A 24642-nucleotide genomic window follows, 5' to 3' on the forward strand; every position below is an offset into this window, starting at 1 on the left:
ATTTAAAAAAAAACACACACACTACCAACAGCTGCAAAGCTGCGCTCCTCACGTTGGAAAGAGAAGCCACTTGCAGATCTGAGATTGCTGATTGTGTCGGTGGGTATGAAATAGTTCTTTGCAAACCAGGGCTCATAAATGCTTCTCTCCCTCATCTCCCACCCACCCACGTTGCAACAAGACTCCTCCCCATCCAACGAGACTTCCCCACCGGTTTTGCAAAGTCACCTGGCGACATATTTGTTTTGCATCTGAATAAAACATCAGTCGCCCGGTGTCATTAATGTGGCTCATTAATTATAATATCATGTAATAATAATAATCAGTCAATCCACTTTACAGTAAATCCTATGAAGTGCTTTGAGACATCTCAACAATCTGATAAGGCGCTATATGAAATGCAAGGACTATTATCAATATTGTTATTAATTTATCCTGCCAATATCTAGCACTGATAACATAGCTTTTCCCTCCCCCCTCTTAACTTACAGCTACAAATTGCCTGCAAATACACATAAGGCTGATAAGGCACTATATCAAATGCAAGGATTATTATTGTGTTTTCCCATAAAACACACAGTCACTACACTTTGCAGTATATTCTGTGAAGCATTTTGAGACGTCTTGAAGATGTGATCAATTGCTATATCGGATGCAAGAATTATTATTTTAATTAATCTATCCAATTGCCTAATTCAACAACTTGTTGTCAATCTTGCACATTACAGATTCCAGTAGTCTGGTACCTACGATCCGACATGGGTTAGGGAACAAAGTAAAAAGTCAAAAATGTCTTCATGTGGAGTCCCATTGCATAGTGGTTAGAGCACTCGTCTCCAAAGTGAGAGGACCCGGGTTCACTTCCCAGACTGGGCAGAACGATAGGCAAGTTTCCTTACTCTACACACATGCCTTTGTTTACCCAGCAGTAAGTAGGAACCCAGTTATTTGTTGATTGGGCGGACCACACAAAAAAATGTGGTCACTCAATCCATTTGCAAGATACTGCTGTGCGCAACTGGCTGCAGTGTTTTGCCCACAAAATATACAGTCAATCCACTTTACAATATGTTCTGCAAAACACTTTGCGACGTCTCGATAACATGATAATTAATTTAGCGCTTGTAGCAATTTAGATGTTTAGGGATATAGGTTGAATGTATGTTAAGTCACACTGATCCTTTTATTTTGAACCGTGTACTATAAGGCTGATTGTTTGTATGTTTTGGAAAGTCTAACTCTCTCTCCCTCTGTTCATTTCAAGGTTACAGAGGAGTTAATGGTATTTCACATTAAAACATATAGGCTGCCAAAAGCTGAGGAGATATTTGACATTTTGGACTGAGGTTTTTTTTTGCTTGCTTCCATTAACTGAAAACTGCACACTGATGAAATTGAATTTTATAGCAAATACAAAAAATAGTGAACTTTTGGTGCATTGAATGTCATTTCAAATATTTCATGACAAACACTTAAAATTGTCACGGATTACGGGACGTAAAGTGCAAAGCTACAGACAGGCCTTGCAGCAAAGTATTTTCACATAATAATAAATATATAAATATTTCTATAAAAAATGCGTGGACTGGTATTATTATTTCTCGCTCTATATGTATCTATTTTACATTTATGTTTTATCGTGTGATGTCAAGCCTAGCCGCATTTTGAGTGGACTCGAAAAGTGACTCGAAAAGTCATTCTAAAAATTGGGGGTGAGTTTGGGGGGGGGGGGGGGGATAGAGTGCCAAAGAAGTGGGTTTAGGGTTACTGCTCACTTTCAAGGGTTAACAACAAATCAGCTGGGGACACTTCCAAGTGGGTGGAGATCTTCGTGCGTTTCCGTGAGGAGCCGAAGGTGGGGACGAGCGAGCGAGCGAGGAGGCGAACTCGACTTCGGCTCTTTCCGTCGGTTACCCCGAAGGTGACGTAGGCAATCTCGGCCGTCTCTCCGCCTGGAGGGAGAAGAGGGAGAGACGGCGGAAAGTGATGACGAAGCACACAGGAGCCGAGCGCCGGCCGGGCGCCATGGTGGCATTTTAACCAATAAACCGCCGGTCTCTTTCGCCGCCCTCTCCCTCTCGCACCTCCCTGTGAGCTGAGGGAGGGGTCGGTGGAGCTCCGACCGGGGCGATGGCGGCTTTCATTGTGAGTAGCGCGTAGCGGCCGCCGCTTGGGGAGACCCCCCCTCCCACACACCGCCGCCCGCCCGCCCGCCCGCCCAGGCCCATCACAAGATGGCGGCCACCCTTGGTTGGTTCTAATAATATGATTACTGAGCATCATCTCCGCACTGACACAGCGCCCACCGCGTCGGGAGAACACCCCCCCCCCCCCCCCAAAAAAAAACGCCCCGCAAGAGTGTTGCTCTCCGTGTCTAAGCCATGTTGTTGTCGCCGCTGTTGCCATGTGTAGTGACTGTTCGTGTTTTGTTGTGGGCGGTGGCGACCTGTGAACCGCTGTGAAGTCAGTGACTGGTTTCAGGTGGGAGGGGAGATCGATCGTCACCCTGGACACCGGGAGAAACTCCCTTCTCTTGGAAGATTGTGCTGCACTTTGGCAATAAAATGTACTTTTGTTTGGAGACGACTGGAAGAAAACGAACTGTTAATTAATTGTGTTTACGCGTCAGAGGTTTAGTTTGTTGTGTATCTTGCACTGCAGATACCATTTTTTCAGGGGTGTTTAAAACATGCAGCAAGACACAAGGTCCTTAAATGCTTGTTCGTTCAATACTTTTGTTTGTACTGAGTTTTTTTTTTGCGGGGAGGGGGGAGACTTTCAGGAACAAAAACTACAAGTTGGGCTTGAGATGCATTCCAAATGGAAGAGTAGATAAGCTACAAATATTTAGTGAAACATTGTGTTTGGTAAAAGGAATGGAACAGTAGATCGGTGATTTTACTAAACATTTTTTAATGTGATTTATATTCTAGAACTATTAGCAGGTGCTATCTCAAATGCAAGGATTATTATTACTGTGCTTTGGTGAAGTAGTCATTTTCTCCCCACCAAAAAATCTCACACATCACCAAGTTCTTGTTTTCTCCCTTGGCAGCTAAATTCAGCTTCAAATCCTTTTTCTGAGTCCTAATAACCTTTTTTTGTGATGGTAAATGAACAACATAATTTCAAACAGTTATTGTATTAAGGATGACCTGTAAACTTGTACAGCTTCCTAGCCTTCAAGGTTAAAGCTAGGAATTGTGTAAGACAAGCCGTTAGATCAGGTTAGCACACTACAAATTATCGTCTGAGCAAGATCAAATCCCTTTCAATTTCTAGTTCTGCTTTATGCTGCAGCTTTTGTAGTTCTGGCAGAGAGCTCTGTAACTATCCTGGGACCGAATTATAGATTGTTTGCACTATTCCTGCTGGCGTAGAAGTTTACTGCAGTGGATCCTGCAACCTTTATCTCAGTGACAGTGCAGTGTTCTGTGTACAGAGCACCAAAGGGAGTGGCCGATGCAGATTTTTCCCAGTTAATGCTGTAACTGTAGTTTAGCACTGATGTTGCTGCATTCTTAAAACATCTGCAGTGCATGTTATGACAAATGTTTGCTTTTCGTATTCACATTTTCTCAATAGGCTCACTAAATAGCAAAAGGAGGTCAAAAATAAAATGATTGGGGGAAAAGGATTGTATTCTGTACTTTTAATGAATTACTGTATTTAAATTTAAGAGGTATATTTTAACACTTTATAACTCAAGTGATAACTCCCCTTCAGAAAAGGGTCTTGCAGGAGGAGTCAAAATTCTAGGGACATCAATTATCGTAACAAGGAGATTTAAACAAAAAGCTACTATTGTTTATCAGCAATAGTTGATGCAAAAAAAGGAAGCTATCCAAAGATTTAATTACTGGGTTTACAACCAGAGAAAGCATCGATCAGAAAATCCCTGCAGCAAAATGGTGCTGTAAAATGTCTGCAGCATTACGAATATCCAAATGGATTGTCCTCGGCTGACCTGTATCTCATAAAATACTCTGGCCCCATTTATCTTAGCACAGAAATAAGGCGTACAGTCAAGTTGGTTGCAGGTTTAATTCTCAGTCTAGGCTGAGTTAGATTATTTCAGTGGTTGGGACACGACGGTTTGCTCAAGCCCCTTAGGCTAGGAAAGCAAAGCTAATCAGTCACGATAATAGTTATTATACGGAGAATATGTGTAGACGTGGGAGAACAGGATCAGGCTCTGATGTGATACTTGTCACTTGTTGTCCAGGCTCCACGTGAGGAACAGCCCCTTGGGTGAGGCACTGGACCTGTAGGCTGTACCCAGCAAGATTCAGCATCTATGGGTAGAGGGCAAAAAGGTGAGGAAATTGTCAAAAAAAAGATAAGATTGTCAAAAGCTAGATTTTGTTTCCATGTATGGAGGTAAAGAACAAATGTCGTAACAAAGAGATTAACAATTAACATTTTCTCTAAATAGAGAATGAAGAGAGAGGTTTAGGATCAATACTCAAATGGGTTTTGAGTTGAGTTTCCTGTTGCCAGTCTTATCTTCCTGTCTGTCAGATGAAATGGAAGAAACAGCCTAGTCTGAACCTCGGATCTAAAAATAGTTAGGGACACCCAAGGAGTCTCAGTGTTGTTGCAAAAGCAGTCTGATGATTTGAGTTTGTTTTGTAAAATAGGTGAATGTCTTTCAAAAACATTGGCACCTACAGTGTAGTTTGAATGATGATAGTCTGTCCAAAACTTTCAAAGCCATCTACACCACATTATTATCAATTCATTGGGAATATTACACAATCATATACACGTACATGGCAGGTGTTTTGAGCTTAATGTAAAATGACAGCAGCAAAGCCAGTGTTTTTCATGTCCGTTTGTGCATAAAAAATAAAAAGTGGAAACAATCAGAGTCTTAGGAAGAAGTAAATCGATCTTGATGGCTTGTTTTTTTGCTGTGAATTCATGCTGTAAAATTTTGTGCAAATGAACGTTTTGAGAATCCTTTAGATAATGTGTGAATACAACAAGCTGAACACATCACCGAAAGATAAAGTAAAGCCTTTTCTCCCACTTATTTTTAACCTTCCTCCAACCCTACATGCAAAAAAAATAAAAAATCACTGTCCAGGAGGTAAATCAGTTACAGAGCTGCAGTTTAAACAAGTGACACAAAAAATGATCAAAGTTCAACATTTTGTATTCTGACCCAATTTGTGCTTTTTAAGAAAAAAGAATATCTGTAATAAATTTTGCATTTGATACAGCACCTTTATCATATCGTTGAGACATCTCAAAGTCTGCCTGTCTGGTTGGTATATGTGTTGCAGATTATTTAGAGGAATAGCCAGTTACAAATTATATCTGTCTAGTGGGATGATTGCCCCTTATTACTATTTGCAACTATAGGAGTATTGAGTTGGTAGGATAAGATGATGAGTACTGCAATATGTACATATGAAACCTTGGGCAAGTTTCCTTACTCCACACGCCTAATAATAATCCCTCCAAAACAAAAACCATAATAAATTGGTCATTTGATATATAAGTTTGTGTTCTATAAATATGCCGCCTTCTCCAGTATGTCCTACAAATGTAGTAATGTCACGGCATGAAGACTAATTTAGTGGCCTACCCATTTTTTTGCAGAGGGTAATTGACATGTAGAATTACATTTGCCTAATGCTTGTTTTTCTCTTGATTTCTCATGCAGACACATCCTACCGTGAGGGTGAAAGGATCAGAGCATAACTACAACCCCGTTCTCTGCCAGGATGAGAAATGTTCCGCGAGTCAAAAGGGTAGCCACATGCACTGTCCTTTTTGTAGTATCACCGAGGCTTACCAGGACCCCGTCATCTTGCGAGCCCACTACCGAATTAAACATGTTGATAAAGGACTTGATTTTGCAGGTAAGCAAAGGAATATGCTCCACGTCAACACTTTGGATCAGTGATGTTCAGACATTTCATCTCAGAGGCAACTTTGTCACTTGCATATATAATATATAGACCTTTATAAATCAATTTACAATTGAAAGTGGTTGGAATTAAATGCAGCTCAGGTAACAGTAGTAAGGATCTTGATCCAAGTTCATCTTCTAGGTCAGAATTTAAGTGACTATTATTTCTTCACCAGACTCTTGTGTGATTCTGGAGATGGCTTTGTGAAATCTATTTTTAATCTTTATCAGTAAACTGCTCTCTCTCAGTAAAGAACATTTAGAACTAGCCTGACAAACAGATAGACCAGATAGAGGATTAAACCAATAATGTGTGCCAGAAATATGTACAGCCAAAATTCCTAATGGATTTTGAAATTTGCATCTCACAACAACAAATTACATTTGAATAACCCCTTTCACTTTGGGAGGACACACACAAATCGACTTATTTATGAGTTGTATGCATTTGAATATATAGCAAAACCTATTGCTGAAAAAAATGGTGTGATGGCACTGTTTAACATCAGTGGAGGTTCAACCATTAACCCAACAGGAATATTTCCATGATTGTACATGTCAATTCTCTTCCCTTGTCTGTGTTCTTGGTAACGCCTGCAAGGCTGTTTCTACAATTGTATGACTAAGTGCATCTTTTTTAAAACTGGAGATGTTAACTTGGATTAGAATTCTATTCTAATTGTTTTCAAACGATAGCAATGTTGACATTTTCTCCAAGACCTTCTGCTTTGCAGCTAGACTCCTCTACTGTAGCTTATTCTGGGTCATGCTTATACAGATCAAAGGTGCAGTGTTTTACATCAGACTATTACAGTAAATCATCTTCAACGAGTGATTATGTGAGCTCAATGTACCAAGTTTCACTGTAAGGATCCCATGTATCTGAAGTTAATGCCTCATTCACATCCGCCTTGCCAGGCAATTTGTCGAGCCACACTAATGTCTTAAAGCAGCACTTTACACTGCAGTGGCATTAAAATGGCCTCTGGGGAAGTGAGTTTATTTAATAGTGAGAACAATTGGTTCTTGCGTTTAGTGTGGATGTTTGTTGTCGTTTGTTTCTTGCCTCATTCCTCTTAAGGTGGTCCATGTTGGAGTTTCGTTCAATGGGTGGGTACCAGCGATTATTCATTGTGTATGATGCTGGAGAGTGCGTATTGGTAGGTTTCTCAGCCTTGTGAGATATTGTTGTCAAATCTGTGACTCTGTCATTCGCTCTTTCATTCTCATGGAGTTCAGTAGCGTATCGGTTAGAGCGCTCGCCTCGCAAGCGAGAGGACCTGGGTTCGATTCCCGGGCAGGGTGAAACCTTAGGCAAGTTTCCCTACCCCACACACCTTTGTTTACATAGTAGTAAGTAGGAACCTGGTTGTTAGTCAATTGGCAGATCGCTTTAAGGGGGATAATAATCCCTTCNAAAAAAATTCTAATAATAATTTGGTCTCTCAATCCAAGACTGTTTGTGGGACACTGCGGTGTGCAATTGGCTACAGCGTTTCACCCACAAAATATACATTAAATTTGCTTTGCTGTATATTCTGTGTTGCACTTTGAGACGCCTTAAACAGCGTGATATGGTGCTATATCAAATGGAAAGATTATTATTATGAAATTCACATTTTTTGCAGCTCTCTATATTGTGCAAAAGATTCTGTTAGTACTTTTGTGGACGTGCAGTAGTGTTTAATGGTTTATCGTAAAGTACTCACGGATTGAAATTCAAATTGGTCAATTACAAAAAAGATGTATTAGACATGTCAGGAAAAAAGTGCTGACTGAGTGTCTGTGCACCAGTGGATTTATTCAAGCACTAACGCATTCTCACTGCATTGCTTGCAGCCAGGGCGGAAACATTCTTCTACGTGCTTGCGCTCCAATGGGCTGCAATATTTTTACTTAATGTGATGTTTATGGACAACTAGATTGCTCTGACTGTTTCTGTGTGGATGACTGATGCTTTCCAGGACCCACAGCCTTCATTTCAAGCCTTTTCTGTGCCTGCTCTTAAATCGCGTTGCCATATTGTCATTTAATTAATGCAAATGTCAATAGACTCCTTAGAAACATTATTGTTTGCGGTTACGACGAGTCACCTTGTCTGATTTTTAAAATAAAAATAAAGCAAATTCCCTTGTGTAAAATGTGTGTGTAAGCTCGGTAAAGACAAAAGGTACATCGCTTAATCCTCATGCAGTTGAATATCTTTGAACTTAAAAACAATGCTAAGAAAGTGGCAGACAGCACTGATTTAAGTTGTAAAAAAAACACTCTCGTTGCTGCATTCCTCCCAGCTTACTTGAAACTCGGCGCCATAGGGCAGGGACATAGAAATCAATCTTCAATTCTTTTTCCATATTGTCAAGTAAGATGTACAGTATGTATTGATATTCCTCAGAGGCTGTGAATCATTTATACCTGTCTGGCGCTGTCTGATTTTTAACTCTGTGGGAGATAGCACAGTAGCATTCTCTTGTTGAGCAATGAGGAATATTTAAGGAACCCAAACCTGCTACTGAGAAACCGTTTTATAATTAAAGGGGTTCAGGTTCTGTAAAAGGATGTACCAAACCTGGAACTGAAAAGATTAATTTGAGCAGGTAATAATAATAATCCTTGCAATCGATATAGTACCCAACGTTGAGACGTCTCAAAGCGCTTCACAGAGTATATAGTAAAGTGAATTGACTGTATATTTTGGGCAAAATGTGGCAGCCAATTGTGCACAGCATTGTCCCACAAGCAGTCGTGGATTGAGTGAGCACATTTTTTTAAAGAAGATAATTGAAAGCATACTTGTGGAACAAATTATGGTTTCACTTGCAGGAAAATTAGGTTACAATTAATGGCTAGTAATCTGTTTCTGATGCTGTTGTTTGCATTTTAAATAAAAAGATGGAGGAAGAAGACATTCAGCCCATTTGATCCTCCTTTTCCCAGAATACGAACTGTGTTGCTTTTACTGTGTCCAGCCGTTTCTTAAATGAGCCTGATCTCAACCAACCTTTGTGATGAACCACAAAATAAGGTCAAAAAACAAAATCGGGCCTGAGAGTTATGTTTCTTTGAAAATTACAATGAATGGATTTTCAAATCCCTGGAGTGTTACATGACACCAGGCCATTTTACAGTAACTGTGTACGGGGTTCTGGTTTGTGGAGAGAAAATGATAAATGTTTGACAAATGTCCTTCCCCTGGGCTACACTTGTGCTTCGGCAGCCTGGGGACACGGCTGTAAATTTTATTTCTAGTAGCAAAGTGACTCAAGTTTTTAAAAAAAACATAGGTAACTTTGTTTGTCCAGGAAAGGGTGCTTACTGCTGGGTCATTTTGATGTGTTTTTTTTTCAAATTTTTGTGTGTCTCCAATATTCCCAGGTCAATTACCGTACTGTCTAGACACAGAATTAATTGAGGCTGTTTTTCTCTTCTCCTACAATGTATTTTAACCCAGCTTCATGGACTGCGTCAATGTACAGGTTTTCATTTCCTCCTTCAGTTATCATCATAGGCTTTTTGAATGAAGTTACCAATTTGACAGCTGTGCTCAAAGTGAATGGTATTCGATGGTACAAGGTAAAGAGCAAAAAATTGGGATTGGGATGGATGGCTTCTTGAAGGAGCAGACTAATATGAATATGATAAAATATTAATTATTTCAAATATTCCAATATGAACTAATGGGCCAAATGACCTCCTATATTGTACATTTCTATGGTTGTCACTGCTCAAACACAATTTATGTTCCTCTTTGAGTGAGAAGCTTTGTTAGTTTGGGCTGGATTCAAACCCAGTTTTTGGTGCTGAAAGGATAGCCCACTACACAACCCAATTCGCAAACTAACTTAAGCGTGAATAATATTTATTTTCCCAGTGTCTACAATCTGTTAACCAGTTCCAAAAAAGCTTTATGAAGGCTATGCTAATAAGTACTTTTTTTTACATATTTATTAGGTCTAAAGATTCTTCGTTGCTGCAACCACTGTGATATTGTTGGAACTATCAAAGGAGAAAAGAAATTTAAAGGTGCACACTGGCATTGCTACCGATGTCGAAATGGTTTCAACAGACGGGATGAGGCTGTCAAGCATTACAAGACGCATTTTCGTAACCCTCACACCACTTTCCAAATCCAGATTACGCAGGTGAGTTCAGTAAGAACAAGCAATTGAATGAAACGTTCATTTGTTTTGCTGATCGGCGTGTGTCAGTCTCTGTAATGATCGGGCTGTTTTTCCCATTCACCTGCCTGCCTATCTGCTCGAATAGGCAGATTTTGCTATCTCTAGTTTTTGTGTTTTTAAAAGAAAATCTCTTATGTGAACATGAAGGGTAATCGATCAAACACTGCACTTTGTTTTGAATGGGAAGCATTTTGCAGGAAGAGTTTCTCAACTTCACACAGAATCTAAAGTAGCAGTTACATAATTGCTCTAATTTGACAACCGATGGATTGTTAGTAAAAATGTTCAGGGATAAGTTTCCACGTTGGCGAAAAGGCAGTTTTATAAAGTTATGCTGTTTGGAAAATCACCAGCTCAATTCAGATTCCCTCCTGGTTTTAGCTGTGCTTTGATCTCTTTTGCAGAACCTTACCCCAGCAAGAAAATATGGGAGAAAATAAAATGGAATCTCTTTCGAGAGGAATTTGAGAAGGTTTTCTGCTTTCAAGTCACTGCTTGACCGTGATCAATGTTTTAAAATCACTTAATAAAAATTTATTAACAAAAAAAGGCCTTATGTTTTGAAGCACTTTGCGACGTCTCAAAGACGTGATGAAGTGCTATAGCAAGTGCTAGGATTATTATTTATATTATTAACTTGCAAAATGACCTAGAATATCCAAATGTTGTATTGGTGACGTTTTGACAGTTACAGTGTTGTGAGGTATTGCACGCTCTTACGCATGCCTTTTCCTTTCTTAGGAGGTAAATAACCGACAGTATTATGAACAGAGTGGAGAGGCTCAACATAAAGCTTATGGGGGCAGCCAAGTTACCTCGGGCGGTGCAATGGATATCACATCTATCAGCCCCGTTCTTACAGAGACCGTTATAACCACATCAACCACTACCCTCACCACAGAAAAGACTGATATCGCTCGCCAGGCTGGAAAGGTATGTGTACTCGGCACGTCACTCAATATGGAACACATCATTCGTGAAATATGAATACATCTCGGAATTTATTCACTTTGCATGAAAAAAACAACTCGATGCAATTTTGGTTTAATGCAGTGAGCAGCTAAACTATACAGACCAGGAGAGACCTTCAAAGCTGAGATTGAATTCCAACATGCTAAATATTCTGGTTGGTCTAAAAACCTACATAAATAGGGTGAATCTTGACACTTCACATCAGTCAAACTAAATTTGGTCCCTTTGCTTTATATCTGACAGTTCCCGGCGCGTCATGCAGTCCATGTTCCTAATTAACAAAGTTTTGTTCCACAAGGAACCGCATGCAACACACAAAAAAGGACAACAAATAGAAACGTGTGCAGTATACTGTGTGCAAGCTGTATTTATCCTGCAGCAGGCTTGAAGCAAAATCCATGGGAGACGTGCTGGCTAATTTAGGTCACAGTAACGGATATCAGCACAGCATTGAGAACTCCGCACTTCACCTCTTGGGAGTTGCCTCGACTATTCTTAGTCGTGCTGTCGTGGAAATGCAGGAGTAAATTCCAGCTACTTTAACAGTCAACACAAATAACTAATCAGTAATAATATTTGAATACAAATAAGACGGTTTGATTGACAGCAATTGAAACACTTTGAGCCATTTTGGTGTTACAGATGGCACCAAAGTCAAGTCCTGTAGCTCGGTGGTTAGAGCACTCACCTCGCAAGCGAGAGACCTGGGTTTGATTCCCGGCAGGGTGAAACCTTGCGTGAATTTGCTTACTCCACACGCCTGATAATAATCTCTCACAAAAAAAAGTAATAATTTGGTCATTCAATCCACGACTGTTTGCTGGATACTACTGTGCGCAATTGGCTGCCGCATTTCGCCCACAAATATACAGTCAATTCACTTTACAGTATATTCTGTGAAGCGCTTTGAGACGTCTCGAAGACGTGAAAAACGCTATATCAAATGCAAGGATTATTATTACAGATGCTATATCAAATGAATGGTTATTTTAACTATTATTTTAGGTAAAAATTGCAGATTCCTGACGACTAACTAAGTATAAGCACAACATGTACATCATGTTTTGGTAGAGTTTCCATCAAACGAATGCGGTAAAGGTCAGCAGTCTCAAATATGTCCATAAATAACCCATTTAAGCTCTCCGAGATGCAACATAACACCAACAACGAATTACGTTTGTGCAGCGCCTTTCATGTCAGGAGGACGTCCCAAAGGGCTGGACAGTCGAGGCTTTGCACCCGAGCCAGGGGGTGGGATCAGGAAGGGTGAGGATGGGAGGGTGACCGAAGGCGTGGTCGAGGAGGAGGATCCAGACCGTGCCTTCAGTGCGTGAAGTGGACACTACACTGTGTGAAGGGCGCTGTATAAATGCAAGTTGTTGTTATATTGTTATTATTTGCATTAAAATTAACAAAACGTTTATATTTTGCCATCGCAACCCAAAACCACGCAATCGCCTCCCAACAAAGAATGACTCTGTATCTCTTTAAATTTTAACTCTTTAAAATTCAAAATATTAATTATTTTCATTTCAAAAAGGACAGCAGTCTGCCCAATGGCATCACAGTGGCTGCAGAAGAGACTGTGGGCTCGAGTTCAGCAGTTGGGCATCAGACACTGGTGCTGATGGACCCGGATGGAGAAAATGGAGAGCTGGTGTTTAACGACGCTACAGCCCTCGTCACAGACCAGGTAGCATTCAGACTAGCCGCATATTCCGGTTATTGCAATAAATGTAAATTTGAGTTTTTGGTTGCAAAATATTCTTAATTTCACATGAATGTACAGCACGAAAACAGGCCATTCAGCCCAACTAGTCCGTGGGGTACTCCCTCACCATACCCTTCTCCCCATGTCTATTCTTTCCTGCGAAAAGTAGCTGCCTTTTTCATTCCCTTTGAAATTCTGGAAATGTCTGTGAATTCCAGTTTGGGAAAGGGTTAATGTATAAATTACTCACAGCATTAAGAAAGGAGCTTTCTCAATGGTTTGAAATAATAGTTCTGGGCGATTATTTTCCTGCAACAGTTGTGCCCATAGCAGCAGAGAGCTAATCGGTCACCTTCTGATGGGGATTTGACATTCACACGGCTGGCATAAAAACCGCAATGAGTGAGTCAGCGTGAATATTATTTAAGGGGGATAGCATTTCACTGTGCTGCAGTAGTGGAACTGTGAAAGAGCAGACCTACATTAAGCAGTTTAGATTGCTGAAGCTGCCTGTTTTAATGCATTGTCTGAGGTGACTCATTGCCGTCCTGAGTTGCAGCAGTCAATTAATAGTCAGTTGCTATTAAACCAAGCGTGGCAAACACTGACAATAAAACCTGTTGGATCTTGAAGGCAATTAATCTGTAAATCATTTAGGAGAAACATTAAATAAACAGATTATTTTCCAAAGAGTTCCCAGTTAACTCAATAATTTTTTCTAAGATGACACAATTCAGACAATTAAACAATTACGTCTTTGTCTCTGTTTCTGCCAAAATCTGTAGTGCGGGGATAGATTGTCATACATGGGTCCCTCACAATGTAATACAAGAATTCATGTTTAAATAACCAAAGTCAATACATTCAACCGGGGACCGTTTGGATTCAAAGGCGGTGATCCAATCCTTCCTCTGGGAGAGAATGGCGACGGCTTTGTGTACGTTGTTGATCTGCCCTCCTTCTCCTTTGCCTCGGTGTCTCTGAGTCTCTTACACAAACAATCTAGGAGGAGGTTTTCCATCTTCGTCCCAGTATAAAATGGCGGTCGCCTCTCTCCTTCACACGACACACTCTTCCTTCTCCTGCCACGCGGCCGCCTGGCTCACTGCTGCTGCGCCTGCGTCATCCCCTCACCAGGTGCCACTAGTCCAATTCAACAAAGTCTCTCTTTGCAACAAAGTCTCTCTTACACAGAAACCAGCCCGTTCGTGATCATGATGAGAAGTGGGGAGGGGGGAGGTCTCAGCCGCACTCTTTAATCAATTTACATCAATGCAGGTTTTCTGTTAAATAATAATAATGCTTGATTTGATACAGCGCCTTATCACATCATTGAGACGTCTCAAAGTGCTTCACAGAATAAACTGTAAAGTGGATTGACTGTATTGTGGGTGAAACGTGGGGACTAATTTAGGGCCACTGTGTTCTTCCTGCCCCTCTTACTGCACGACGTGATGTTTTTGCAAATTAGTTAACGTAAGTATGCGTGTGTCCATGCCTGAACCTTTCAGAACGGAGAAGATCTGGACCAGAATCTCCTGATGGAAAAACAGCTGATGGAGCTGCACCAGCAGAACCAGCAGCTTCGGGCAGAGAAATCCGAAACCGAGAGCAAGCTGCGGTCGGAAATCCTGCAACTCAAGGATCAGGTATGTTGCAACACGGTGGCCATCAGCGAGTATGGGGAACCTATTTCTACACAGTCAGCCTTGGATCAAACTTATACCACCGTTCAGAAATCAGAAGCAATTCTGTCTTAACTTAAGATTCACCCTTTTTTTTTTCCTCCTCTCTTAGTCTCTTAAAATTGTCTTTTCCTCTTCAAGTCATTTGACTTATTTTTTGTGTCCCACTTCTATTGATACCTCACTCAACCAGCTGTTATCCATGCCTTAACTCGGAGTGACCTTATGTTTTTTTTGACCACAGAGGGCATCACAGCCTAGTTCCTTCGTGTTCTCACTCATTCAGGAGGGTCAATGGATAGGAGTGGGAAACTCTTGCTGATTGCTCCTCTCCTTAGACCAGCCCCCATCCCCTAATTGCTGCTCCACCAGAAATCAGCTAACTCAACCCTGGCCATGACTTGACCCTGCAATGTGTGGTCATTGAGGATTAGTGATCAGTGTCTTTATGTCCATTAGCCAACAGAGAATTTAAAGTTTTAACATTTTCTTACTATCTATAATTCAAGCTTCATTCATTCACCACATTCATTCAGTCCTTGGTGTTGTTCATGAGCAGGTTTTCTTTCAAAAATTAAAAATAATTGCGACAAATTTAGCATCCTGAGTAATACTAATCCTTGCATTTGATATAGCACCTTATCACGTTGTTGAGATGTCTCAAAGGGCTTCACAGAATATATTGTAAATTTTGTGGGCGAAACGTAGCAGCCAATTGCACTCAGCAGTGTCTCACAAACAGTTGTGGATTGAGTGACCAAATTATTATTATTATTTTTGGGGGGAGGGATTATTACCTCCAGAAAGTGATCCGCCAGTCAACTAACAAACGGGTTCCTACTTACTGCCAGGTAAACAGAGGCGTGTGGTTGACCATCATATCTGTTTTCCCTAATAATTACATCTGGAATTTATCAATTCTGAGCATTTCCAATCTGAATTTAAGGCCAGAGCTCCCATTACAGTGCTTCTTGTTTGATATGCTTAATGTTCTTTTAGCTCGAGACATTAGCTTGAAAGCCAGACCAGACAAATGAGATTAAAGGTGAAGAGACATTCTATATTTAGTGCTGATGTAAGTGCAGAGGAGTGCTCAGCGTATGAAATGCCCTCCAGCTCTGCATGAAGCTGGCGATTTTATTCAGAAAGACTGTAAGGGTGCAGCATGCAAGGAATTGCAAAGTCATGCTGATTGATCCATTGCTACTTTTTTTTGTGTGTGTGACCTTGGGGTTTGATGTTCATCATCCAGTTATTTAGCTAGCGGTGATTTGTACGGGTTTCACTGATTGGCGTTCAGCCTCCTACTGGTGAAACGGTTCTATTTATAGAGCAGGGTAACTTCATCAATGAGGCAGCAAGGAATGTGTTAAGGTCCTGCCTCTCCCAGTTCTGTAATGTCCTTCAGTACTTCACGCATGCCGCACACAGAAAACAAGAAGGGTTGTGAGCCAAGTGGATTTTTTTAAAAATTGTCTTAAATTTTAGCTATTCTACCCTGCTCTCAGGAACTCCATCCTGGAGTCCCTCCAACTCGCCCCACTCCCCACTCTCAAAGCTCGGATTCTTTCCCTCCCCTTTAGCACCCAACCTCAGCTCGGGGGCCTAGCCAGCAGTGTTAAGGCACTTTGAGACGTCCTCCTGACGTGAAATTGTATAAAATAACACGGAGTGGAAACTAGGTTTATCTTTTCACAGTTCCCTCTTCCTTTGTCTTTAAGGTCAGTCACCATAATGACATGTTGTAATGATTGAATTGATGTGTCGATCACGATCATTTCAGTGTGCAACCAAGATTTATGTAACATGCTGATATAAATCGTTTCAGATTGCAGATCTGACGCAGGCTAATTTACAAATAGCCGAAGAACTAAAGCAGTATAAATCCTCAGAAAGCACCGAAAACAAAGTGAAACAAATGGTGATTATCAGTTCTTTATTGATTACTTCAGATTGGGACTTTCCATAACTCTAGATGCCGCGTCTGACAAAACCAGACACTTGAACATTTATGGGTTAATTGTCGTTGAGATACCTTTGTTTTAATTCCACCATGAAAATGAATAATCTCACTCCAGAGATAATTTTTATGATCAATGACAAACTGCTCAAATGGAGCATCCAGTGGTGACTTGACATAATGTCTAATAGAGAGCGGATAAATGCAAATTATTTTTGCAGTAAAACTGTGCTTGAAAAATTGACTGAATTTTGATGATGGTGTTGGCATCCTTCAATGTAAGACGTTGGTGCAGAGGAAGGCAATGAGGCAGATCGCCAGTATTAGAGGGATCTATTATGAAAACAGACAAGGGAAAAAAGGCTCTTCAGCCTCAGAGAAATGTCTCAGAGGGGAACTTATGTAAGATGCTTAATGGAATGAAGAAAGTAAATCCAACACAGTAGTTTCAGGTACACTAAGGCAGTAGGACAAGAGGGAAACTGCTTCGGATTGCAAGGGTAATATTAAGACTTGTATCAGGAAATATTTATTTACCAGGTTAATCATTACCTAGGATTGAGTTAGGGTGAGGCTATTTTTGGGATAAAACATTGGAATCTTTTAGCAAATGTTGTGTTGTGAAGGAAAATAGTAGGATAGATTTTCTAGGAGGATGACATTAAATAGGTCAAAGATCCTTCCACATACAAACCTCCTCTGGATGAGCTTAATTCTTGCAATAAAATACACCAAAGGAATAATGGAATGTTCCAAGCAAGTGAGTAAAAGTATGACAATGCTTTGATTCCAGATTGAACAGATGGAGGTGCAACACAGGGAAATGCTACAGATGCAAGTGGAAGCGTTACGGAAGGAATTCAGCCAGACCAAGGAGCAAACTGACAGTAGCCCCGGCTACTCAACTCAGGACTCGGCTGCCAACTGTGGTGACAGAACAGACTCTCGAAACAAACGAACCCTAGTGGCCACCTCCACTCTGTCCCCCAGAAGCGGCAGCATTACCCTGACAATACCCACCAGCATAATGACAACAGCACACGGAATCATGACCTCGGAGCACGGGATTATGACGTCACCGGAGGACATGATCGCAGGGTCCGAAATGGATCTGAGCTCTGGAAGCGTCATATCCTTCATCCAACCTACAGATGGTTCATCAAACGGGCCCACAGGTCTCACAACGCTGGAGATAGTGGAGGTGCACTTGGACAGCGATTCTGCCATAGAATCCTCCGCCCCCACTCACGTCCAGCTGTTTCCCGTTGCGGAGATCAGCGAGGACGTTCCCACCGGGAAACGGACGGCCCATGTGGACTCCGAGGAAGACAGCCCACAGAAAATCCAGAGAACTGATTAAGACAAAACACAGGATCTAAACAGATGCCTTATTTTTATTCCACGTTTGTAATCGGTTTACCCCAATGTAAATATTGAATCTTAAGGTTCTTTTTACCTTCTGTTTGTACTTTTAAGTGCCAAAAAAGGGCAATGCAGTTAATTTATTATTTAGAAACTAGCACCTTTATAAATCGCTTGACGCCAAAGAGGTCGTGTGCTGTAAGGGGTATTCAGGCAACTCAATAAGCCTTCTCCTTTCAGTATTTTGGGTTCGAGAGCAGAATATAGATTGGCATGTGTGCTGCCTTTTAAGTAAGCATCGCCAACACTCTGTGCAACAAATTGAACTAGCTGTTGAACCTCCTCTTGACTATAAATAAATGTTGGGAGATCACAATACCCAGGCATTGTTAACAGTACAGGATTTTGTGATGAATTTTTGATATTTTTTTAGAGAGATCTGAAAGACATCAAACTGAGGGCATGATACAGAAGCGTGAATTTACTTTTAACAGGATTAGATCCTTTCTCTGTCAGTGAAGGAACATTAGTACAGGAGCAGCCAAAGCAGCCAGTACAGGAGTTGCCATCTCTTAACGGGTTAATGCCTCCCATTACTGTACGCCAGCCTAGTGCTGAGTGTGTAAACAGATGATATGAAGTTGACTTAAAATACTTCCTAACAATGCTGCCTTTGAGAACTAGTGAAAACATTGTCACCTGCTTAACGATTTCCCAATTTAATAAGCAAGCCATTATAAGTGCCAACGCTCAGATGTCATACTCATGGTGTTTTTTCACGGCAAAGCATTTTCATCCTGGTAATCTAATTTTAATGGATATTTACTTCCTATCCCTCCCCTTTCAGATGTCCACCTGGTTCATCATTATTCTTTTAGTAAAGATTGAAGGAAGGAGGGGGAAGAGAAAAAAGAAGATGGAATGTTATCGCTCTGAGGCAACTGATCTGGAAGGGGCTGGGGTTGGCAATGTAAAATAACCCAAATTGACATGAGCACCACACACACAGCCTGAGGCGGAGGTTCACAGCACTCCAGTGATGCTTTCAGATCTCCTGACCCATAATTCAAAACGCATTACTGAGGTTCCAGCTATCCACAGTGAGAAGGCTAAATGGATCACTCTTTCATTTGGTTTCATTTCAACATTGAGCCAAACATTGATTGAGTCCCAAATCATTTCCACACCTTAACGGTGGTGGGTGTTTGATCCAAATCGATTAATCTTATATTTTTTTATTTAGAAATGAGCAAGTCGTTGAGTCACACAGAAACCAGGAAGATCTCTCGAATTGGCCTGGGAGAGGGGTTGGGAGTGGCGGAGGGGTTAAATCAGACAGGATTCCTGCTTTGAATCACTCAAACTAGAGGTGTGGGTGGACATCAGTTAAGGACAGCAGCGGGCTTGACTCCCCATACTGGAACAGGGATAATGCCCACTTGAGCGATTTAATGGACGCCTGAACCATACACTAATAGGAGAGAGGGATTAAAACGTGATGGTGGTGGAGACTTGATAGCTCTTTGCCATCCTTTTCAAACACTTGACACGGCCTATTATTTCCCTCTGCCTCATTGCATTGACCCTTTGTTTTTTTGGTGAGCGGGGTCCAAACGGTAGGTTAAGCTGTTTGATGTGCTCGCTTGTACACAGGATCTTGTTCTGGCTGAACCATGAATGTTAACACTTCTCTCCCATTACTTTATAGCTTCCAACAGGTACTAAAAAATGCTGAATTTATATATTTTTTAATTTAAGTCACTTTTCAAAAAGGAAATTGTAATGTAAAGGAATGGACATTAAACATATATTCTATAAGATTGTGCGTGTTTTTTGGGAGTCTTAAAAGGACAAGGTAGTTCTACACTGGAGAACACTGGATCACCTTTTCTGCTATTTATTTTTTTTCTTAATGCATTATTCACATTACTAGTGGCATCAAACTGAAATACTTTCCAGCATCATCAGTGCTTAAAGTGCCACTGGCAGCAAGCTCCTTCTCATCCAGCCGGGCAGACGTCAATGCAGAACTCGTTCATTTTATTGCCTTGCACCACAAGCTTGATAGCAATGAGGTTAGACTCCCAGCGCTCCAGCAAAATACTGCAGTGTTCTTCTGCAGACGCAGGAAGTAGCACAGTACTGCAACAAAAAAAAACTGACATTCTCTTAACAAAAAGCATTTTAAGGTAAGAAGGTGGTTAAAGTAATTGGGGGCAGAGGTCCGTTGAGACTTTTAAGCAGATTGCAATATTTTCTCTCGTGTTCTGCAAGAAATTGATTGAACTTGTTGGAAGGTGGAAAACTTATACCAATTACTTAACAAGTGAGTCATGGCTAGGACCTACAAGAAGTCTAAGTGACAACACAACTGAATGAATGAAATAGCTTCAATTTAACAACAACAAATTGCATTTAAATAGCGCCTTTCACTTCGGGAGGAATGTCCTAATATATGTTTTAATGGATGCTTTAGAACTATATAACATTCTTTCTGTATTGTGTGCATTTTAATTATTTCCAGATCAATTCATTTTCTTTTAAATTTGTGTTATTCAATTTAGGGCTCCGGTAACCCTCTGATTCAGGTGGGTGTGAACGGACCTCCCTATCTTTGGTTATCTCAAAGCAATTTAGGCCCTCAGCGAGTTATACTGCCTTCTCTTCCCTTCGACTCCAAATTCACTAACAAACTCAAATTCATTTGCTTCCTTCTTTGGTACCTTCATAGCCTGCCTTAAGACCCATCTTTTGAGTGAGCCTTCAATCATTGCCTCCCCCCGCCCCCAGCTTAGATGCCCAGTCCACTGTGTACTTTCAGATGTTCTCTGGCATGAAAGGCGCTTTTTAAATGTAAATTGATCTTTCAAATTGGTTCATTTTATTGCTGTGTGTTGGACGTGACTGGTGCAGATTAGCTGCGGTGTTTGCCTGCATTACAACATTTCTCAACAAGTTTCCTTTGTAAAGTGCTGCAAGACACCTATTTTTATTTGAATGATGCTTTGTAAATCCAGGTTATTATTGTAGCCCTATCAATCCACATATGGGGTGAAATTTGTGACATTTTGCAACGTGTTCCTTGTGATAATCGGTGGCCCGCAATAAAGTAACATCAGTGCAGAATTTGTGTGCTATCACTCTGGCACGCTCTGAGCACTTCATGTCTACAGCTTAGCTAGATAACAGACACAGAAGCAATCTTGACTATTCAGTCCTGCTCGTAAAGAACAGAAACATAATGTTGTACAGTCGTTTCTTACCATTGGGTTGCAGTTACAAATTGGCAGGTTAAAGACTTGCTTGCCTCAGTGTGGCTCTGTCAAGGCAAATATTTATGAAGCAAAGGGCTTATTTGTTTGTGTCAGTGATCAGGCCGGGTCGTTCAGCTCACAATCTAGTGGATCCTTGAGCAATTGATGGCTATCTTCCGCTCTCGTAAGGTGTTTAGAGGAACATAGGAACAGGAGTAGGCCATTCAGCCCCTCGAGCCTTTTACGCCATTCTTTTCGATCTATGTTGATCTGTATCTCAACTCCATTTACCTGCCTTTGCTCATTACCCCTGGATACTTTTACCCTGACAAAAATCTATCGACCTCAGTCTTGAAAATTTAAATTGATCCGGCATCCCCAGCGGGTGGACATTAAAGATTCCATGGCAATATCTCAAAAAGCAGGGATCTCTTTGGTATCCTGGTCCAGATTCCTTCCAAATCCATTCAAAGTCAGATTAATTTGGCCGTTCATTTCAATGCCGTGAGACTTTTGGTGACTCATTCTTAGCTTCAGATAGCCACTTTGGGACACTTATGTTTCATACATAAATCCATACTTCAGTTTTTCAGAGCTGTACTTCTGCAAATTGAAAATCACGTTTGCCAGTCTCTTAACTTAAATCTGAAAATATATGATTAAAACCAAGTGGAGAAATTGGACAAAAAAATATTTCCGGGCAATGTACCACACATACCCCAGTCGTTTGGTAAGTATTTTTTAATGTGCTGGTTAGAAGCGTGCCACCTCCACAAAATAATATTTCGACAGTAACACCTCTAATTGGCATTTACATTGCCTGTATCTCCTCTTTACCAGAAATGCAAAAGAACTATGCCGCAGAAAATAGATATGAGCTGTGCAGAATTTATTCCTTCATTTACTCTGTGGCAAAATTCAAATGGATCTTAAAATGCAGAGTAAATTCCTTCCTTCCGCTAACATTTTGGTACCCTCTTCTGGCAATTCTGTGGTACTGCTGCCAAAATGGAGTAGAGTAACTTACACTACTTAATAAATAACAATCCTTGCATTTGGTATACTGTTTTATCACGTCAGAAGGACTGCGCAAAGTGCTTCACGGGATTTTCTGTGAAATGCAGTGACTTTGTATTTGTAGGCAAACACAGCAGCGCAACTGCACACAACAATGTCCCACAAACAAAAATCATGACTGATTTTATTTGGGGATTATTGGCCAGAATCTTTACATTTGATACAGCACCTTTCACATTACCAAAACATCTCAAGCACTCCACAGGATATACTGTAGGGTGTAATGATCGCATTTTGTAAAGACAAACTTTATTGCTTAACTCAATTTACCACATAATATACTGTATAAGGCTGATTGATCATTTGAAAGACTGTTTACATTATTGCAACCTGTAAAAAAATCTTAACTCACATTATCTATCAAGCATACTGTTGTCTGCTGCAGGGATCTCTTTCAAAACTGATGTAAATTATGTTTAAAATAAGAAGTCTTGCAAATATATTAAGCACAGGCTAAATACAATGAATTCATAGAAATGTACAGCACAGAAGAAGGCCATTTTGGCTCGTTGAGTTTTTACCAGTTCAGAGCCTGCTGTTCATTCAATCTCAAATGGAGTTGGAAAGTGCTATTGGGCATTGAGTGGGGAAGTTATATTGGGTGTAGTTGCAGGTATATTGGAAGTGTAGGGGGTATGAGTGTTGGGGTGTATTGGAGGGTATTGTTGGGTTCTATTGAGTTGTAGTGGGGTGCATTGGGGATATTGTTGAGGTGTGTTGGGATGTAGTGGGGATGCTTGAGGTGTTGCATTGGGGTGTGCTTGAGTGTATTGAGGGCTTGTTGGTGTGTATTGGAGTGTGTTTGAGTGTACTGGAGTTGTTTGTGGTCTGCATTGGGGAGTGGGTATTGGTATGTGTTGGAGGTTATTGGGGTGTTGTTGGCGTGTATTGGAGCATGTATCTGGGATGTTGGTATGTATTGGACAGTGTGTATTGGGCTTGTTTGGGATGTGTATTGGGGGTTGTTGGAGGTGTTGGGTGAGTATTGAGGGTGTTAGGGAGTTAGTATTAGGCTGCTGGGGAGTTAGTATTGGGGCTGTTGGGGAGTTAGTATTGGGGCTGTTGGGGAGTTAGTATTGGGAGTGTTAGGGAGTTTGTATTGGGGGCATTAGAGTGTTAGTATTGGGGGTGTTAGGGGGTTAGCATTGGGGGTTTTGCAGAGTTAGTATTGGGGGTGTTGGGGAGTTAGTATTGGGGATGTTGGAGGGTTAGTATTGAGGTTGTTGGTATAGGGGGTGTTGGTATAGGGGATGATGGTATAGGGGGTGCTGGTATTGGGGGTGTTGGGGAGTTAGCATTGGGGGTGTTGTAGAGTTAATATTGAGGGTGATGGTATTGGGGGTGCTGGTATTGGGGGTGTTAGGGGTTAGTATTGGGGGTGTTAGGGAGTTAGAATTGGGGGTGTTGGTGAGTTAGTAGTGGTGTTGGTGAGTCAGTATTGGGGGTGTTGGGGGGTTAGTATTGGGGGTGTTGGGGGATTAATTGTGGGGGGTGTTAGCGGGTTAGTGTTGAAGGGGTGTTGGGGGGTTAGTATTGGGGGTGTTGGGGGGTTAATTGTGGGGGGTGTTAGCGGGTTAGTGTTGGGGGAGGTGTAAGCGGGTTAGTGTTGGGGGGGAATGTAAGCGGGTTAGTGTTGGGGGGGTGTAAGCGGGTTAGTGTTGGGGGGCAGGAGGTGTGTGGGGGGGGCAGGAGGTGTATTGTGATATTCGGATGTTTTCTGGGTTAGTTGCTGAACAAGCTTTGTTGACCAATTGAGATCACAGCGCTCTTATGGGTATAGAAGTAACTATTGCAATGCAGACTGCAACTTATTTCCCACCCTCTCAGTTATAGGAGGAAGTTCTTGCAAACAGAGGATGTTAAGTTGAAATAATTTTCCGCTGTTTCACTCCACCCTTTCAGAAGTGTAGTGTTTTAGACAGAAGAAATTCCCTTGTGCTTTGTGCACGGAACATTTGGCCAACATTGCTCATGGAAAAACTGGAGCATATTTGAGGTGGGGAAGAGAGACCCACATGTGACATTGATATCCCTCAATGGAGTCAAAGTCTTTGGCTCAGGTTAACTTAATTCCATTTTCGCTTAAATCGTCAGGCGAAATCTTTGAGCTCAAAGCAGAGCTCAACAGTGACAAAAAGGAAAAGAAGAAAGAAGCAGTGAAGAAGGTCATTGCTTCTATGACCGTTGGCAAGGATGTCAGGTAAACTCCGCCAGCCCAGTGTGCTAGAAGATGTGAGAACGTGTCTAAATGCCATTCTTTTCAATGCACTAAATTTCCCTGGATATTTCCAAATCTGCAGAAATTCTAGAAACCCTCATTCTCAAAATGGCTCCAATATTCAAGTCCTTGTTCTCTTTTTGCATTTTTGTACAGAAAGGCTGGATATGTTAAGTTGTTATAAAATATGTTGGAATCCTGTTACTAATGAACCCCAAACAAAGGTGGTTTTGGGCTTTACCCGTGCGCAAGTCCCATGGATGCCCGCCCGCGCGCTCACTCAAAACAAGCGCAGCCGTCAA

At 41.2% G+C, this 24642-nt stretch overlaps 2 protein-coding genes across 6 annotated transcripts in view; both read left to right on the forward strand.

Annotated features, from left to right (window-relative positions):
• Positions 1 to 1938: 1938 nt before the first annotated feature.
• On the forward strand, positions 1939 to 19037 carry zgc:193801 (uncharacterized protein LOC564476 homolog). 3 transcript variants are annotated; one of them, XM_007902301.2, is made up of 9 exons: positions 1940 to 2145; positions 4226 to 4316; positions 5672 to 5870; positions 9872 to 10062; positions 10843 to 11034; positions 12614 to 12766; positions 14296 to 14433; positions 16298 to 16390; positions 17223 to 19037. In XM_007902301.2, exons 3-9 carry the CDS (start codon positions 5768 to 5770, stop codon positions 17787 to 17789), a joined length of 1437 nt encoding a protein of 478 aa, XP_007900492.2. In that variant the 5' UTR covers positions 1940 to 2145; positions 4226 to 4316; positions 5672 to 5767; the 3' UTR covers positions 17790 to 19037. The 3 variants fall into 3 exon arrangements, with proteins under 3 accessions (XP_042193672.1, XP_007900492.2, XP_007900491.2); XM_007902300.2 differs by lacking the exon at positions 4226 to 4316; XM_042337738.1 differs by lacking the exons at positions 4226 to 4316; positions 16298 to 16390 and having other exon boundaries at positions 1939 to 2145.
• Positions 19038 to 24197: 5160 nt separating this feature from the next.
• The window catches only part of ap1b1 (adaptor related protein complex 1 subunit beta 1), a 26061-nt gene continuing 25616 nt past the window's right edge, over positions 24198 to 24642 (forward strand). For all 3 annotated transcript variants that reach the window (XM_042337259.1, XM_042337260.1, XM_042337261.1), the window contains exon 1: positions 24198 to 24322. In XM_042337259.1, coding sequence (XP_042193193.1) covers positions 24300 to 24322 — 23 coding nt within the window. In that variant the 5' untranslated portion in view covers positions 24198 to 24299. The remainder of the gene's footprint in view (positions 24323 to 24642) is intronic.

This window comes from Callorhinchus milii, unplaced genomic scaffold, assembly GCF_018977255.1.
Source record: "Callorhinchus milii isolate IMCB2004 unplaced genomic scaffold, IMCB_Cmil_1.0 Scaffold8, whole genome shotgun sequence".
NCBI classification, from domain to species: Eukaryota; Metazoa; Chordata; class Chondrichthyes; order Chimaeriformes; family Callorhinchidae; genus Callorhinchus; species Callorhinchus milii.